At 35.8% G+C, this 19,106-nt stretch overlaps 2 protein-coding genes across 2 annotated transcripts in view; both read left to right on the top strand.

Moving 5' to 3' along the window:
• Positions 1-1,632: 1,632 nt before the first annotated feature.
• LOC111085343 lies at positions 1,633-1,971 on the top strand. The gene has a single exon (XM_022383497.1). The coding sequence runs from the start codon at positions 1,633-1,635 to the stop codon at positions 1,969-1,971; it is 339 nt and encodes a 112-aa protein (XP_022239205.1).
• A 3,770-nt stretch (positions 1,972-5,741) lies between these two features.
• The window catches only part of LOC106457513, a 69,246-nt gene continuing 55,881 nt past the window's right edge, over positions 5,742-19,106 (top strand). Inside the window, exons 1-2 of the mRNA XM_022383496.1 lie at positions 5,742-5,963; positions 13,178-13,258. Of these exons, the coding sequence (XP_022239204.1) occupies positions 5,909-5,963; positions 13,178-13,258 (136 nt within the window). The 5' untranslated portion in view covers positions 5,742-5,908. The remainder of the gene's footprint in view (positions 5,964-13,177; positions 13,259-19,106) is intronic.

Here is a 19,106-nt window from a genome sequence, read left to right as displayed (position 1 = left end):
TCACACTTCATTTAATGTTATATGTGTATATGGAAATACCGATCCTTTTTTCATTCAACAAAACACAGAAACGCCTCCATCTTACTAGAACAATTCAAAATCAACAAATATACAATTTTCGCAATGTTCAAAGGTATACAGAGATGCAAATTAATTGCCCCCCCCCCTGAATACACACTTGACGTTTGCTCTTGAAATGACTACCCCCTTAATACTCACAACAAAGGTAAAAGTGTAGGCGCTCTACATATCACCAGTCTTCTGTAGTAAGTCGTACTGGATTTGGAAGATATAGTACGATTGACATGCTTTACATATTTTAATTCAGGAGTTCTTAGACTTTCTAATGTGATATTCTTCCATTGACCCACTCCGGAAACAAGAAGACTAGCTTGCTACTGTAGTTCGCCAGTTCTCGTGAATGATATTAAAATTAAATCGATGTAATAATAATAATAAATAAATAAACAGTGTTCAAATTGAATAAATAATGTTGTGTTAATAATTATTACCTATTGTATTTGTAAGTGACATAAATTAAACTGATAATAATTATAATTCACTTCCATAACCCGATTCACACCCTAAGAGTTGTTGTACATGAAAATTGATTTTATGTATGTTGTGTGTGTTTATAGCGTCTGAGCCACTTCTGTGTCTGTCGTATCCCACCCTGTCTGACGAGTTCTAGTATTGACGAAAAGCCTCGTCGGTTCTAGATGTTGCAAATGTAATAAGGTTGACATATAATAACATATTCTCTTCTGCTTTCACTCATGGGTTCTTAGAATTTGTAATATCTCAGAGACAGGAGTAGCTATCCAACAGCAAGATATTTTCACAGGACTGAAGAAAATGCGTGAAACTTAAACAAGATACAGCAGGTGAACTAAAAGTTGCAGCTGGTGTGGCCATTTACGATATCAATACAACACAATAACTTTAAAAAGCTGTTATTCATGATCTTAGCTTCGTATTTTATTTCTCAACATTTTCCATCTTGAATATTATTTATAAAATTTTTCGCGAAGCTACTTGAAGGCTATCTATGCTAGACGTCACTAACCTCGAGTTGATAGACAAGAGGGAAAGTAGCTAATTAACATCACTCACCACCAACTCGTGGGCTACTCTAATCGAATCGTAGTATTTGACTGTCACTCTTATAACACAACTGTGGGAACTATTATTCGCTGATTACCCTGTCCTAACAGCTGAAAGTGAGAAGAGGTTACAAACGCAAGTTAAAATGTGGTAGAAGAGTTTAGAAACAAGAGGCTTGAAAATGAATGCCAAACAACAAACAATCCGGAAGCCATGGTTAGTGCAAGGGATAGGAATAAGAAAGTTATGATCATAAATGTAAACGAGAAGCTTCTGGAACTGGCAGAAGACTTTAGATACTTTGTAAATACAATCTAAAGTGAAAGAAAAAGTGAGAAAGCTCTGAGGGATAGAATACAGGCGTTTTGGAGGAAATGGAAGGAAGTAGCCACGGTCATCTGTCACAAAAGATTATCAAGGGCACTGAAAGTCAAAGTGTATAAGACCACGATTAAACTGGTGTTCCTCTGTGGAGTCGAGACCTGGACCCTGAAAAAGAAAGAGGAAGGCTTAATGATAAAAACAGAAATGACAATGCTGAAATGGTTATTGGGAGTGTCGCTGAAAGAGAAGAGAACGGATAAGGGAATTAATGAAATTGAAGGAATCTGTGGAATAGAGGAAAAGGGAAGAGAAGCGAGGCTGAAGTGTCTTGGTCACGTGAAGAGAAGAGAAAAGGGACAAGTAATAAGGAGGGCATTAGAGTTGTCAATAGCCAGCAAGAGAAGACAGGGAAGGCCGTTAAAGTGTTGGAAGGATGAAGACATGTTGGAAGACATGAACGAGAAAGGAATTGCAGAAGACCTAACAATGAATTTAGATGATTCTAGGAGGGCAACAAGGGCGAAAGATAGCGACCTCTGCTAAATGGAAAAGCGAAAGAAGAAGAATACTCTTATAACACAAGTGCGGCCCCAAAATGCGGAGGGCATTTTTGCAGCAACGGGGAGCGAAAAATACATCCTCAGATTCACAGACCAGACATGCTAACCACTGGGTCACACCCGGCCCTACATTAATGTGCTAATTTAGATTAGTTCAGTTTACTTAAAGGTAAAAACCACGAGGTGACGCTTTCAAAGTTTATTAGCTGCTTCTCTGCTTTACCGCATTCTGGAAATAAAGTGACTTTCTTATATGTTGTTACATATCTTAAGCACTTGCTCCTTACGATTCTATCGTCCATCAAACAAAAAGTGTCATTACAATATCCAATTTGAATAATTTGGAAGGTTATTTAGATGTACTATATTTACTGTAAAACCTTTGTGTGTGTGTGTTCAGTATATGCCTGCGTATGCTAACATGAATATTTACAACACTGAGCAGCTGCTGGCGCTTACGTTCGATTTATTTTAGCTAATGAAAAACAAACAAACTAACAAAGAAAAACTGGTTTGTGATAGATTTTTGTTCATTTGTTGTTAAGCGCAAAGCTACACAATGAGCTATTTGCAATGTGCCCACCATGGATATCGAAGCCTTATTTTCAGCATTATAAGCCACCGAGACTTGCCACTTAGCCATTAGGGATTCTTTGTGTTACAACATTCTTTTTTTTTGTTGTTTTTCATTATCATACTGTCCAAGAAACCTTTAACTTGAACTACAACAAAAATGCGTTCGAATTTATAAGTCTGGTTCACAAATTGTTACCTTTTCACAGATTTGTTTATTATTATTATATTAATTTGAAGAATTAGCATGTTTAGTTAAAATAAGTTCAGTTTATTGTTTTGCTAGCTGAAACCTGCAAAACATTTACCGTCAAAATAGCATTTTTAGAATAATACAAAATAATTCTAATCACAGACACCGAAATATTAAATTCACTTGTCTTAAGCCTAATATTCGTTAAGCTATTATTACCAATATTCGATAAAAAGATAAATTAATACTGTGTATTGTGTACGTTTCTTGCATTAGTTTAGTTAGAACTAAACTTTACCATACATCATACTATCAATAAAAAACTTATAATGTTATGCTACTACCTAATTTTTGACCTTTTTAAAAAATTTGGTAAACTTTTAATACCTTGTCGTACAAAATATCTACAAAAGTATATATACATCCGCCTTTTGTCTGCATCCGTTTAAATGAAATGCGCGATCATATGTATTTAGTTAGTTAGTAATGTAACTGACAATTCAGGTGTGGAGAAAACAATTCTGGATTAACCAGTCAACTCAGAAAAGTGTGCAAAAAGCATGGCAGTGTTAGGAGGATTTGGGGGGCAGGAAAAATTTTGAAAACTAGGTGCTCCGAGATTGAATTTTGTGCAAATTTTACTAAAATTTATTGAAAGTATTAATTATTTGCAAACACTAATACAACAATAGGTACTCACCATAGCTATAAGCAAGCACGAGCATGTACACATGCGTATTATACATGCCATTTATTATGCATTGTTATACTGATTCATACATATTAATATAAGTCTTATCTATTTACCTAGAAACAATTTTTGCAGTTTTAAAAGACCTACAGTTACTGTCACAAAATGTTGGTCCGGCTTCTGCGCGGTCTGTCGGACCTGCTCCGGCGCACACGCGATTAGCTTTTTTAGATAACTTTTAATAATTGGATTTGTTTCAACCTTTTATCTTTTTTTTCATCGACCGTTTTTATTAATCAGGTAACACATCTTCATGAGTAGTGTCTACAATTTTTTTTTTATTTATTTGTTTGTTGTTAAGCGCAAAGCTACACAATGAGCTTCCTGTATTCTGCCTACCGCGGGTATTGGAACCATAATTTTAGCATTATAAGCCCCCTGACTTACTGCTGGGCCAACGGGGGAACACACAAAATGATTAATCATGAAAGTATAGAACTAAAAAGGTCTATACTTTCACAAAATTTAAAGACTTCCTGATTTACTTTAGAGGGATCGCAGATTACTATTTTTTTTCTGTCGATCAGTCTAACATTACACAACCACTGAGTCCGAAAATTATATTATACTAGCGATATATTTCATGTTGAAAAGATTTCCAAAGTTAATGGGCGAGGAGGTTAATGTGAGAAACTGGAAGATTTTAACCAAACAAGCTTTGAAGTATATTTTGATATAATTCACAGAACTGGCAATCACGCTACATTATATATATATCACTTAGAGTTATGTTTAACTGGTAGGTGAACGTTTGTTATCACTTAGATGTACGTTTAATTGGTGGATGGACGTATGTCCCATGTTTGGATTATATACAGGTCACGCAATAAAAGGGCCTAGCATGGTTAGGGCACTTGAGTTGTAATCTGTGGGTCTCGGGTTCGAATACCGTCAGCGAACATACTCGCTCGTTTGGCCGTTGGTACGTTAAAATGTGACGGTTAATCCTACTATAAATTCTTTGGTAAAGAGTAGCCCAAGAGTTAGCGGTGGGTGGTGTTGACTAGCTGCCTTCCTTCTAGTCTGGGCCTGGCATGGCCAGGTGGTTAGGGAGCTCGACTCACAATCTGAGGGTCGTGGGTTCAAATCCCCGTCTCACCAAACATGCTCGCCCCTTTCATCCGTGGAGGCCTTATAACGTGACGGTCAATCCCACTATTCGTTTGTAAAAGAGTAGCCCAAGAGTTGGCGATGGGTGGTGATGACTAGCTGCCTTCCTTCTAGTCTTTCACTGCTAAAATAGGGACTGTTAGCGCAGATAGTTCTCGTGTAGCTTTTCGCGAAATTCATAACAAACAAACAAACAAACTTTCTAGTCTATCACTTCAAACTTAGAGACTTCTCGCGCAGATAGCCTTCGTGTAGCTTTGCGCGAAATTTAACAAACAACGTTAGGTAATAAAAATATAAAAATGGTTAAATTACTCGGTCACATTATATGCATTTATTAAACATTATCAAACAGGGTAAAGGTTTTTTTTAGTATGTTATCTTTTATTAGAAACAAAGCGCTATATATCTACTTGTTTATTTTCGATAAATTATTTTGTAAGACAAATCGAGGCCTGTGAATATGTAAGATCTGGAAGTGATTCATTACATGGTTTCGTCGTTAGTTCTCAGTAGAACAATCCATTCCATTCTTTCAATGACGATATTTTTAATTAGTTTTAATACGTTTTCATTTTTTAATGTTTTTGCTTAGCTTGTTTTATCAAACCGCAATTTGCCTTTGCAGTGTAAATGGTTGACAAAATCACTTTCCATATTCAATTTATAGTAAACATCGCTATTAAACAGTAGAAGTTGTAATTGTGGCATGTGATATGAATTAAATCCCTTCCTGCCCTTTTCTTCGAAATCAATGCACGTGACCAAATTAAATCTCTCGTTTAGTGTATCGGAACGTGAAATCAAATGGTTTAAGTTTGGATTAACTGTCTTGCCATTATTGATAGACGGCTAACAAATGAAAAGTTTATACAGCATTGTGGCCACTGTTGTAAATTTTGATGCTAGTGACCTCTGATAAAACATCAAATATAAATGCAAGAGTAGTATTCAAGAAATTACATCGGTCTCTCAATACCATGCTCGTTTTCAGCACGAAGTAGGCGCGTCATTACCTCACCCAATCACATTCTGTGGACGTCAAACTTCCGACTAGGCCTGGAACTGTGGAAGGAAGCGTTAGTGCCACCCAGGAAGTTTGTAATCGCGCGTCCCTCTCCAGAGGCAAGCGTATCATGTTGGGTAAATGATGATGTTGCCAACCACCACATTCGGATTATTTTGAAAATGGAGAAGACTGTGTGAAAACTAGGCTTACTTACAGGATTTCAGTGTGAGAACAAGAAATGAAGTTTTTATTGTGAAAGGTCCATTGAAATCAAACCTCAAAATATGTCATATCGTGGAGTGTGGTCCTCCATCGTACGTCGGAGGAAATATGACGTTCGTAAGTTGCATAATTTTATGCACCGTGTTATGCTAGACGTATCTAGAGAGATAGAGTGACATAAATATTGATAAGTTGATGTATAGATGATAATCTGTAGATATAAAAACGAAATGTGTGTTTTATACAACAAACGGACTAGATATGCATAATGTCATAAATCAATATATATATATAAACTAAATGCTGTAATGATTAGAATGTATTGAAACGTCAGTTAGGGATACTCTCTGCTAAAGGTGCTTTCAGCCACAACATCGATAATATAATACAAACAATTAAGAAAAAAATGTGTTGGTAAGGTGCGCATATATGTATGCCTCCGTCCTCCAGTGGCTCAGCGCAAGTCTGCGTATTTACCACGCTAAAAATCTGGTTTCGATACCCGTGGTAGACAGAGCCCATTGTATAGCTTTGCACTTAAAAGCCAAACAGCGCAGATGTGTATATGTTTATAAGATAAATAATGAACAAGTTGTTTAATAAATAATAATAAATTACAAATTAAGCGAAGCATTTCAGGATGCTACTAGGAACTTAGGATCGTTCATTTAATTGCAGTATTGTTATAAAACGCTTGATTAAAAATAAAAACAATAATACAGAAGATTAACACGTTTATTATGTTCAACTTATGTAAGCGAAGGTCATGCGTGGTGCACGTGAAAATAGGTACAATTTGTAATGGTATCAATTTTCATAATAAGGAGTTCTTTTTTTTCCTAAACTTATTTTTTTTTCAGCTTACTTTTTTATTACAATATTTAAATTTTCGCAAAATAATTGAAGCTATAATTGTTATAGTTGTTACGATATTGAGGATCTCATGATCTAATATTTTTCCCACTCCTCATTTTTCTACGGTTATGCACGATAAAAAATAGTACCTTCACTCTGGCCATAACAGCTTGGTAATAAAAGTGTTTGTACACTAACTGGATAAAGTGGCAAGGGAAGGGTCACATGCCTCTTCTCTCTTATGTGTTAGGCGCCTGTGACTCTGGCAGGTTTAAACTAATCCAATCTCAAGTTATGGACTTATTTATATATTCCATTCATTACCACAAATTGGGTCCCCATATTACATCGCATTGAATAATTTTGTGTTTCTAACCTGTCACAACACTCACTGTAAAGTACTTAGGGCAACAATTAGTGGAATTAATTGCAATGTTGACTGTATTTTGTTTGAATTTTTGTGTGTGCATGACTCGTATAAAAGCATAGGCCCACAATCAGTTTGATTTATAAATATCTTAGAAAAAAAGAGTTTAAAAATCCCACGATACGGACTCCATTGATAATTCTAAGATTAAACAGTGTGTTCTTTTCTTTCTCGCCGTCGACTTTTATTATTGGTATAGGTTGTAGCCCTACTTGGGGATAGAGAGAATGGATGAATGAAACATGATGACTTTTTATTTTCTTACTATGCACGTGATTTCACGTAAGCGTAGGAACTGCACAGCGCACTGTTAAAAATGTAATACGTGGTGCAGAAGCACAGATCGAAACAGATTATTGCACTTACTTTAGCTGTATGCATTTTAAACTCGGTTTCGGTACTTTCGCATCGCCTTGAAAGTTCTTACTGAAGTTATCACGTGAGGAATTGTATACTATCATAATAAGAAACAGTTATTTATATTACTACACACACAAGAAGAGAGACCTTTGTGAACTTTTGAAGTTTTTTTGTTGTTGTTGTCTATGAATTCGGTGATTTTTTTATGCCTTCTCTGTTACGGTTTTGGGAGTTATTATTTTTTTCCCCACATTTAATCGTGTTTTAGAATATTTGTTTCAAAATATCCAATATCGTGGCTTGATTACACAAGCAGCGGGTACAGTTGAGGGAAAAAAAATTATGTAAACGCAGGGTTGACCTTCAGTGTGACCTTGCCCTTTGACCTCCGTTCACATAAATGTCATCTTCATCTCGTTGTGAAGTGATATGGAGTTTAAGCACGCTACTCGTGTAGTGGCTACCATAAGCAACCACATTTTTACCACTACGACACTGAACGCAGGTGAACAGTTCAACCGGGGATTTATTAGACTTACAACATAATACATGTATTGTATACTGTCGGCTCTTTTGCCTCACGTGGGTTACAACATTGTTATATAACAATAAATTAATGCCTGTATAAAAATGACGGATTATGTATGCATTTATGTTTTTCGTTACTACGCACAGGTAAATTAGAATAAATTGTGATATGAGGTTTTAGCACGTGTTATACCACTCGTTTTTGTTTTGTTTGTAGTTAAGTACAAAGTTGCACAATGGGCCACCTATGCTCTGCTCACCATGGGTATCGAAACTCGGTTTCTAGCGTTGTAAGTCCGTAGACTGGGCCACTGGGGGGTATATCACTCGGATACAGCTGTCTTGAAGACGTTTCGCAACGAAGTTACAAATTAGGTCGCTAATGAAAGAAGTTTTTGCAACAAGTTATAAGCTTTCACATTTTACCTAAATCAACGTATCAATCAAAGCTACACAATGGGCTCTCTCCATCAGTGAGAATCAAAACCCGGATTTTAGCGTTTAAAGTTCACAAACTTACCGCTGACCCAAAACATATAGACACATTAAAAACAATTTAATATGAATAAAACTGAAAGGTAACGTCAGGTATAAATTGTGGTCTCGAAAAAAAATTAATTGACACAGAATGATAGGCTTAATAAACTTCCATATATTAATCAAAAAAATTTTTTTTCTTAAAGCTGATAGAATTAGTGATGCCAAAAGCAAATAACATGTGGGAAAAAAATGGTATTTTATTTAAAACTATAAAATCCATGTGGCGTTTCCAAGTGTTAATACATCAACAAGGAATGCACAAAAATATAACAAGGGCGTTACATGTAACAATCATCAATAAGGGATGGTTGCGTTCCAAACAGTGACATAAGTATGCTCCTGCAATTGCGGGGGGGGGGGGCATCTTTTGTAGTTACGCCACTGACAAATACCATAACTTCTCAGCTAATACAAAACAGAATATATAATAGATCAAATATATACCAATTACTATGGTGCTGTAAAGTATACCCTGAGATTATAAAATCTGTATGTTTTCATAAGACTTGGCTGAAAGCCTGGTTTTAGCCTACCTTAAGATTTCATTGTTACACACCACGTGTGAGAATTTTTAACACAACTCCAATAAATCAATACAGCAGAAGACCTGTACGTATAGGACCAGTGTCTCAAGTGAAGATGAGCCCAGGGAACCTGCTCTCTACCCCCCCAGCTAAGAAAATTGCTAAGGAGGACCTCCTAGCTACATGGAACAAGGGCTATGGGGTTAATTAAAAGTCTGTAGACGAACTAAACTGACTAGCATATAATTATACATAAAAACTGCTCTTCATAGGGCAAGATTGAAATTGTGGCTTACCATCCACATTAAGGGTGGACCTGTGAGAGATGGGCGTGGCGAACTTTTTACCTTATCACGCAATTTCTGGTTGTCATCAAAAACTAATGGCAACATTTTCGTTTCCGATATGCAGTATATACCTAAAAAAAATCTTTTATTGGATAGTTTATTTTTTTTAAATTTGCTAAGAAGAGTAACCGAGTGTGTTAGGCACTGGTGTCCCCAGCTCCAGTTTCCAATTTAACCACTGTATCGAATCGCTCAGCGACCCTCGGTTTTTACCTATACGCTACTGTTTTCCCTAAAAAGGCACGTGGTCAGAGAGTTAATTCGTCACGTGTAATACCTAAACTAACATGTGACGATAGTAAATCAAATACTTGGTCTCCGAACTTTCCTTGAACTGCAGATTTATATCTGTATCAACTAAAGTTATACGTTTTATTGCGTTATATACGTTATATATATATAGTTACGTCTATTCATGATTCGTGGTTCAGTTAAATTCATTATTGAAAATAATAATTGGTATTCATATCATGCACATGCTTAGCACATCGCCAATATATTTGTTCTGTTTGTTAATAAGCACAAAGCTACACAATGGGCAATCTATACTCTGCCCACCGTGAGTATCGAAACCAAAGTTTTAGCCTAATAAGCCCTGAAACTTGCCGTTGAGTGCTAGCCAATAGAAACAGGCAAATCTACGTCAGTCTTTTTTTGTTGTTGTCCAAAGCAACACAAACAGCTTTCCGTACTCTGCTCATCGTGGGTATCTAAACCCGAGTTTTGGCGTTATAAGCTCCCAGATTGACCGCTGAACCAGCAGTAGAGATCGCCAGTAGAAGCAGACATATATGTCAGAATCGAATATGTCGTTACGAGCGTTAATACATGATAAACGTTTTTTTTTTTTAACCATGAAACATTTTTAAACTCGAGATGTGTGGAAGAGATAGTTATTTCTATCCTTGTACCAGAAAAATAATTGAACTATTTATTTTCACATTACACTCCATAAAACAAAAATTCTCTACTTGGAGTAATACTCCTCAATATTGAGACCGTATTTTTCGGTGTATAAGACGCACTTTTTTACCCCAAATTTTGATGTCAAAATCTGTTTGCGTCCTATACACCGAAGGTATGAATAATATATATGTATATATATATACGATATACACAAGCCATGTGTAAATATATTTAAATAGGCATGCATAGTTTACTTCAATTGAATGTGTTATTTATAACAATAGTAGTTTTTTGTTTCTTTTAAAAACATAACTATTTATAATTCTCCCCCAATAATAAAAAAACAAATTACAGTGAAAGCAATGAAGATTTTGAAGGTTTTGAACCAAACTAAATAACAGTAAACCTTTTTTTGATTTACGGTATTTTCTTATTTTGATGTTTTGAGCGCTTTTGTGTTTAAAACAATATATACTACTTTTTAAAGTATCAAATTGAATTTTTGTTCAATAAAAATCTTTCAAATGCGACTGTAGCTCCCCCCCCCCAAACTTTGTCTTCAAAATAAGGGTGCGTCTTATATTCCGAAAAATATGGCAGTTTTTTACGGGGGGAATGGAGGATGGGGGGGGGGGTGTTATACACAGATTTAACAATAGAATAATAACAACAACAAAAAAAAAAACGTTTCGAAGTCTATACTGTTTCGAGACTACTCGGAATTAGCTTTGAAAAAAAAAATCTGATTGAAACGTTATAACCCCCCAGTAGCACAGTAGTATGTCCGCGGACTTATAACGATAGAAACCGGGTTTCGATACCCGTGGTGGGCAGAGCACAGATAGCCCATTGTGTAGCTTTGTGCTTAACTACAAACAAAAAAATTATTCCTTTGTTTTTGTATAAATGGCATACTGTCGCATATACGCAGAATTTTTTTTTTTCGTTCGGCATTTCTTGATAAAAGCCATTGAGAAATTTACTAATGACGTGACAGTGAATTGTGTCGCGTGTTCGGGAAAAGATTATCGAGATAACGTGACTTTTGGAAAATGACTGCAATGCGCGCGCGTGTTTGTTGACGGTAGAAGTATTTTACTGCAGCTTTACCGTATCTTGGGGCCCCCTTACAAGACAATTCTTGGAACTATTTGGAAATATCCGGACACGTGATCTTAGCGTTTACATACAAATTACATGTTATACGAAACTAAGTAATCTTTTATAGGCAGGGAATTAATAATACACAAGATTATACTCAAAAACTTCATGTTATGTGCAGACATTGTTGAGGTTGATTATGTGTCTATAACATTTATAAAATTTGCCGAATGTTTTAATAAATTAAAAAAAAACATTTAAACATATGACTCAAATACTCCCCCTGGATCACGAACTTTAGTGTAACATTATAGTAATATTTGTTGAATATTTAGAAATCGGTTAGATGTCATAACAAACCGATGATATTTCAAATTTTGAAGTTACTTTACGTCATACCTGGCTAAGTTAAAATATGAAACAAAAAATTATAAAAAACTGATAAATCAGAAGCGTTCCTCAATTTGAAGACTTATAACGCAAAAAATCGGGTCTAGATACCCGCAGTAGGCAGAGCACAGGAAGCCAGGGACAGTTAGGAAGGGGTTTGCTTGGGCAAAAGCTACCCCAAAATGCCTACTGTTAAGGCTAGTTCAATTGCTAAATACTACAGTATATGTGTGTGTGTGCCCACAAGATGCAGAGTTCACCCCCTCACTTTATTGTCCAGCTAATCTCAGACCCCTCATTGAGAAGAAGTTGGTGTCTCCCCTGCAGATAACTCATTGTGGAGCTTTGTACTTAACGGTGTACATTCTTTATAGTGGGGCGTATGAGTATGTTTGTTTGTTTGTAATTACGCACAAAGCTACACAATGGGCTGTCTGTGCTTTGCCCACCACGGGTATCGAAACCCGGTTTCTAGCGTTGTAAGTCAGCAGACATACCGCTGTGCCACTGGGGGCCTAACTTTATATAAAAGAACTAATTGGACTTAGAAGGCGTGGGAAATTTTTTACCTTTAGCAAAGTACAGGATAACAATTTCACCTTAGCTAACAAAGCTGTTCATATTTCTATAGTTTTTACTTGTATTCACACCAGAATTAATTATCTAAGGGAGCTGAACTAAAGGGAATTATTAATGATCCTAAATCAAAGTTCACGTGTTCGGTTAATTTCAGTACTGTAAGAATACGGTATTTAAAAAAAAACACTTGAAAACAACGCACAAGCTAGTGTCACGTGTTTTACTTACACACACATAAGCTAGTGTCACGTTTTTTACTTTCACACACATAAGCTAGTGTCACTTTTTTTACTTTTACACACACAAGCTAGTGTCACGTTTTTACTCTTACACACACAAGCTAGTGTCACTTTGTTTACTTTCACACACATAAGCTAGTGTCACGTTTTTTACTTTTACACACACACTATTTAGTGTCACATTTTTGTACTTTAACACACACTAGTTAGTATCACATTTTTGTACTTTAACACACACACATAAGCTAGTGTCACTTTTTTACTTTAACACACACTAGTTAGTGTCACATGTTTGTACTTTAACACACACACAAGCTAGTGTCACTTTTTTACTTTAACACACACTAGTTAGTATCACATTTTTTTACTTTTACAATTCATCTTTACTTAGGTGTCTGTCACAGCGGATCTTATATAAGAGACTTCTAGAAGATTTGTGCTGTATGTATATTTACTCTGTCACAGCGGATCTTATATAAAAGACTTCTAGAAGATTTGTGCTGTATGTTTATTTACCATGTTTCTCTTTCCAAAGCCTCCGAAGACAATAACACCAAAAGACACACCATTCAAGTGTCGTCCTCTCCTAATCTACGACTAAGCCGGCTGTCGTCAGGTAAATGAAAAAAAAATATATATTATCAGACCGATTAAGTAAGATTTTTGATATTTACATATTTTTAACAGGATTTGGCCTTTTTTGTAAAATATTTAGTTGCTTATTTACCCAAAGTCTAACTGTATCAAATTACTGTAATTTCTTATTGTACGTATTTTTGAAAAAAATAGCCGTTTAAATAAAAAAAAACAACTTTTGTCGACTTTTCTTCCCAATCAAACCTGATTTGTTTTTATTAATTCTGAGAATGGTGAGCTGTATAGATACAGAAACGTCGTTCTAAATAACGAAAAGAAGACTTATTGATTGGTATAAAGTTTGATTAACTAACGAAAAAATGCGTAATATCTGAAAGAGACTTTTAAAAAATTCGCTGTTCTCCATAGTCTACTTGTAGTGAATTATAAACTTGGTATAACTGCCCTTGACTAGTTATTAACTACATGTATGTACAGTCAAACAGTGGTTAGTGCATTATTGCCCAATGTTTAACAGCATTCATTATACATAATCTAGTTGTATTAATAACTCTGTAATCTAGCAATATTTAATAACTTACTACCCGTGGTTAATGTTCTGTGCTGCAGACTGCAAGGTTCAAACCGAGATCCACACTTTCAACTGTGGTTTTTTGGGGGTTTTTTAATGAGTGAAACAGATGATACGTCCCTCTGTTCATTTAAGAGTAGCCGCATAGGCGAATGACGCTCCTGACTGTCTGTCCTCTCTCAAGTCAACAGTTCTAAACATGGAATAGCAGTGTCTAAATCTTAAGCGATCTCTGAGCTTTCTTCAACCCATGTATCACGTAAGATGTCGTCCAAGGTGTAGTTACTAACGTATTACCTATAATATGTATTTAGTAACTTATTACCTGTAATTTAGCTGTCTTTAGTAACTTATTACCATTTAGTCTAGCTGTACTTACTTATTGCCTGTGATCTAGCTGTGTGTTGTAATTTATTATCATGTAATCCAGCAGTGTTTAGTAACTTATTACATATATATATATAATATACCTGTATTTATTAACTTACTACACATTATCCAGGTGTATTTAGTAACTTGTTATCCGTTATTTAGCTGTATTTAGTAACTTACTACCAGTTATATAGCTGTATTTAGTAACTTACTACCAGTTATATAGCTGTATTCAGTAACTTACTACCAGTTATATAGCTGTATTCAGTAACTTACTACCAGTTATATAGCTGTCTTTAGTAACTTACTACCAGTTATATAGCTGTATTTAGTAACTTACTACCAGTTATATAGCTGTATTTAGTAACTTACTACCAGTTATATAGCTGTATTTAGTAACTTACTACCAGTTATATAGCTGTACTTAGTAACTTACTACCAGTTATATAGCTGTATTTAGTAACTTACTACCAGTTATATAGCTGTATTTAGTAACTTACTACCAGTTATATAGCTGTATTTAGTAACAGTAGTTTATTACCCATGTTTCAAAACAATATTTAAAACTATAAAAAAATATATTGTTCATTTTCCTAACACTCCATCAATACAGTTCTTACAGTGCTTGGTGCAACTGAGACAATATGAAGCACCTTTGATCTGTTACGAGGTGATAATGAAATATATGTTCTTAAAGTATTTGATAAGATTTTACAATAACGACATATTTTATTCTTTCTTTTTTTTTATCGGAATTAATTTTGTGTTTAAGCCTAGTTTCTTAGTCAGAAGATATTTATTATAATTTCTGTATTTAACCTTATCGGTTTGTTAAGCACATTTTTCTAAATCATTTAAGCACCAAATTCTAGTTTCATACATTTGTTGATTAGTAGTAAAAAATAAATAGAAATACTATCAGTATTGCCCTTTAATCCCACTAAGTTTTTAGGTTATACCTCCTATGCATTTGACATAGAAAATATATTATTTCCCACAATATATATATTGGCGAGTTCAGTGTTGTAAGAAGACAGAAACATAAAATTGCCTAAGGTGATGTATCAACTAGGACACATCGGTAGTGAACGTCACGAAGACAAATCGGTAATTAGAGGGATAACACGTAGAATTTAACGTAATTATACGAAGATAAACACAATAGACCTAATTGCAAACAGGGAAAACGTGAAATACGCTAGATCATATTTTGTTGACAAATAACGTACACGTTTCACAGACTTTGCTTCATCACTTTAGTGCCAGGAAAAGATCAATTTACAGACGTACTGGATATCTCCCCCCCCCCCCCAAAATTCCCTCTACAAGGCAAACATCCTATAGGTCAGTTAATGACGTTCATTGGGTACGATTACATTACGCAGATGCTTAAACCAATCACGTGATCTTTATACGTATGTATACTTTAGATATAGTTCACGATCATACATTTATGTAGTTCCTATATATTTACGCCTGATTAATGACTTCTTTCCCATACCAAACGCAATCAGAACAACAGTGAGAAAAACTGTGATCTTCATCGTCGATGGTAACGATAAGAGCACTTGGTAATTGGCTTGTGTGCATATAAATTAAAAGTTACAACTTTACTGACTCGAGGATCAGGTTCATGTTGTCTGATAAGTTGGAAGATGTGGTTTTACAAGTCTAGAAATGTGAACATACTTACATGGTTCGTAATGACCGATTATGGAATTTTAATGCAACCAGAGGACAATGTTAATTTGATATACACTTTCAAGGACACGCGTATATAATTTCAACCCTATCTCGAGGACTTGATGTATGTAACACACCCTTACAGGGGCAATGTATGTATGAAATCGCAACGTTATCAAAGACTAAATTAAGATGAACACAATGACATATGTTTGTTTGTATGTTTGGTTTTTTTTTAATTTCGCGCAAGGCTACACGAGGGCTATCTGCGCTAGCCGTCCCTAATTTAGAAGTGAAAGACTAGAGGGAAGTCAGCTAGTCGTCACCACCCACCGCCAACTCTTGGGCTACTATTTTACCAATGAATATTGGGATTGACCGTCACAATATAACGCCCCCAAGGCTGAAGGGGCGAGCATGTTTGGGGGAACGGGGATTCGAAACCGTAACCCTCAGATTGCGAATCGAGCGCCGTAACCACGTGGCCATGCCGGGCTCAGTGACATATGTATAGAATTTCAACTTTACTCGAGGGCTAGACGAATATAACACACTCTTACAGGGGCATATATATGTAGAATCTCAAAGTTATGTCGAACACTAGAGATGTAATACACAAAAAGATACATGTATGGAATTTCAACCTCGAGGCCTAGACGAATGTAACACACTCTTACGATGGAATTTCAGCGATAATTTGAGAATTGGATTTAAGTTATCTACGCTTGCAGAATCCCGTGTATGTACGTTCAACATCAATATAAAGAGCCAAATTTACGTAAGCCACTGTTGGGCGAACTGCTATATAATATTTGACTGTCGGTTTGAAAATGAAGTTAGGTTCTAGTGTAATGCTCGATCAGTGCTTTTTGTGTGGAGTCCAAAAGGCTGATACACGATTACTGTTAACGCGAGAAATACTTCGCTTTAAGTGTCTTGTAACTGGTTCACAGTGGTGAATCGCTCTGCTTCGAGACGCGTGAGCAAATTATTAGAGTCTACATGTTCTTAGTTATTACCAGTTCCATCTTTATCCTTCTAACTACTACGATGGAAAAAGGTTGATAAGTATAGAGAAGTTTTTTATTTCATACTTATCATAACATTAAGAAATACGGAAGGTTGGTTTTTAGAAGAGCCACATACACATGTTAACTCAGTACCGTGGCGCCATGGGCGACATATTCGAACCTATATTTTTGGTTAATTAACAGCGAGTTCATGACCGTTCGAGAGTGCAGTGCTGCCATTTTGTATAGTTGGAGTACGTGAGAAGCTTTTCCGAAGAGAATAATCATACACTGAGATTATCAAACAGTGTAGCGTCAACGAACACAACATTTCGAAGAAGGAGGTCTTTAATGTCCCCCATGGAAGCAGAAAAAACCCCTGAGTATTTAGGATAGCAATGGGCTCAGAAACCATATCCCAATCAGGATCAATCCCCTCACCTTCAAAATAAAGCCAATATTTACAAAAGAAAAGCCACCGATCCAAAAACTCCTAACGACGAAATTTGGTACCACTAACAAGACAATAAAGGAAGGGCTGATACTGACGAAAGTTTACAAACTAAACGTTAACAAGCTTCCAAGTCAAAAGCTGTTTTCATGACAAAGATGGTCGATACAGAAACTGGAATCACAGCAACCTCATTGGACAAAATACCTATCAAGTCCTCCGATGCAGTTTTAACGGACTTTTATATCTTTGGTTTAATAAAAACGTAGCCTTGTAACCCGTCTCCTACATACAGTAGGAGGTCTAAGGAAATGTTATCATCTTTCTTCGCAGAAGCTTATTACAATGGAAACTGTGGGTGTCGTAAATTGTGGTAATCATGGTCACGATAATAAGCACGACCGCCATTGGAGGAAGTGGTTCCCAGGGCAGCAAAAGACCTAATATATCATTCTCATGAAGTAAGATTAACCCTCTGGAGTAGAATATAATGTAAATAAACTATTATACTATATAAATACTATGAAATGTAGTCAATATTTACTGCAATTACTTTAAATCAGAGGTTCTCAAATTTTTTTGCTAATGGACCACCTACTTGTTTTTTCTTTTATCTTGCGGACCCCAGTGAAATCTATATACTATATTGCCGTTTCCTTTCAGCAATTATGCAACAATTCTACGGACCACCTGAAGGGAGCAGTGGACCGTCTGTTGTCCACGAAATACAGATTGAGAATATCTGCCTAATTTGATTTATTGGGACGACCTTTAAAAAGAGAAAAGAAAATGTCAATAAAAAGACATAATTTCTTTCATTTTCGTTATTTTAATTAGATTGATTGTTTGTAATTAAGCCCAAAGCTACACAATGGGCTATCTGTGCTCTGCTCACCACGGGTATCGAAACCCGAATTCTAGTGTTGTAAGTCCGCAGACATACTGCTGTGCCACTGGGGGGCATTCTAATTAGAGAAAAACAAAAAAAAACTTGAAGATTAACAAACACATCCGCCAGTCCATAAAGAAGTACGCTGAGAGCCTCAGATCAATCTGACAGGACAAGGAGACAAGAATCACACCAAACGAGACTTTTATAAATAGAGGAAAGAGGAACACTCACATGTGTATCTTCTGATGTTCCTTTAATTTCGCCCCCCCCCCCAGTGGCAGAGCGGTATGTCTCCGGACTAACAACGCTAGAATCCGGGTTTCGATACCTGTGGTGGGCAGAGCACAGATAGCCCTTTGTGTAGCTTTGTGCTTAATTACAAACAAACAAGTATACTTTAATTACATATATATATATATATGCCCCCAGTGGCACAGCGGTATGTCTCCGGACTAACAACGCTAGAATCTGGATTTCGATACCCGTGGTGGGCAGAGCACAGATAGCCCATTGTGTAGCTTTGTGCTTAATTACAAATAAACTATATGTATATATACAACTAATAAAACAAATTTTGAAAAAAATAGGATGATGTAGGTATGACAATGCCAAAAAAAGTACAGAAAACAAGGATGAACAAAACCATACAAAAATCCCTACATAAGTAGAAAAACTCTTATCTACAAGTAAATGTTTAATTATTTTTCACTTGCATGAATTCAGGTTTGAATAAAAGCATTTAAACTGAATAATGCTGTAAAGTCTTACAATGACTAATTCCCATAAGCTTGTAACATTGACTCAATAGCTACTTATGTAGGGATTTTTGTATGGTTTTGTTCATCCTTGTTTTCTGTACTTTTTTTGGCATTGTCATACCTACATCAT

Source organism: Limulus polyphemus, unplaced genomic scaffold (genome assembly GCF_000517525.1).
Source record: "Limulus polyphemus unplaced genomic scaffold, Limulus_polyphemus-2.1.2 Scaffold341, whole genome shotgun sequence".
Lineage (NCBI taxonomy): Eukaryota > Metazoa > Arthropoda > Merostomata > Xiphosura > Limulidae > Limulus > Limulus polyphemus.
This window is presented reverse-complemented; position numbering and strand designations above follow the sequence as displayed.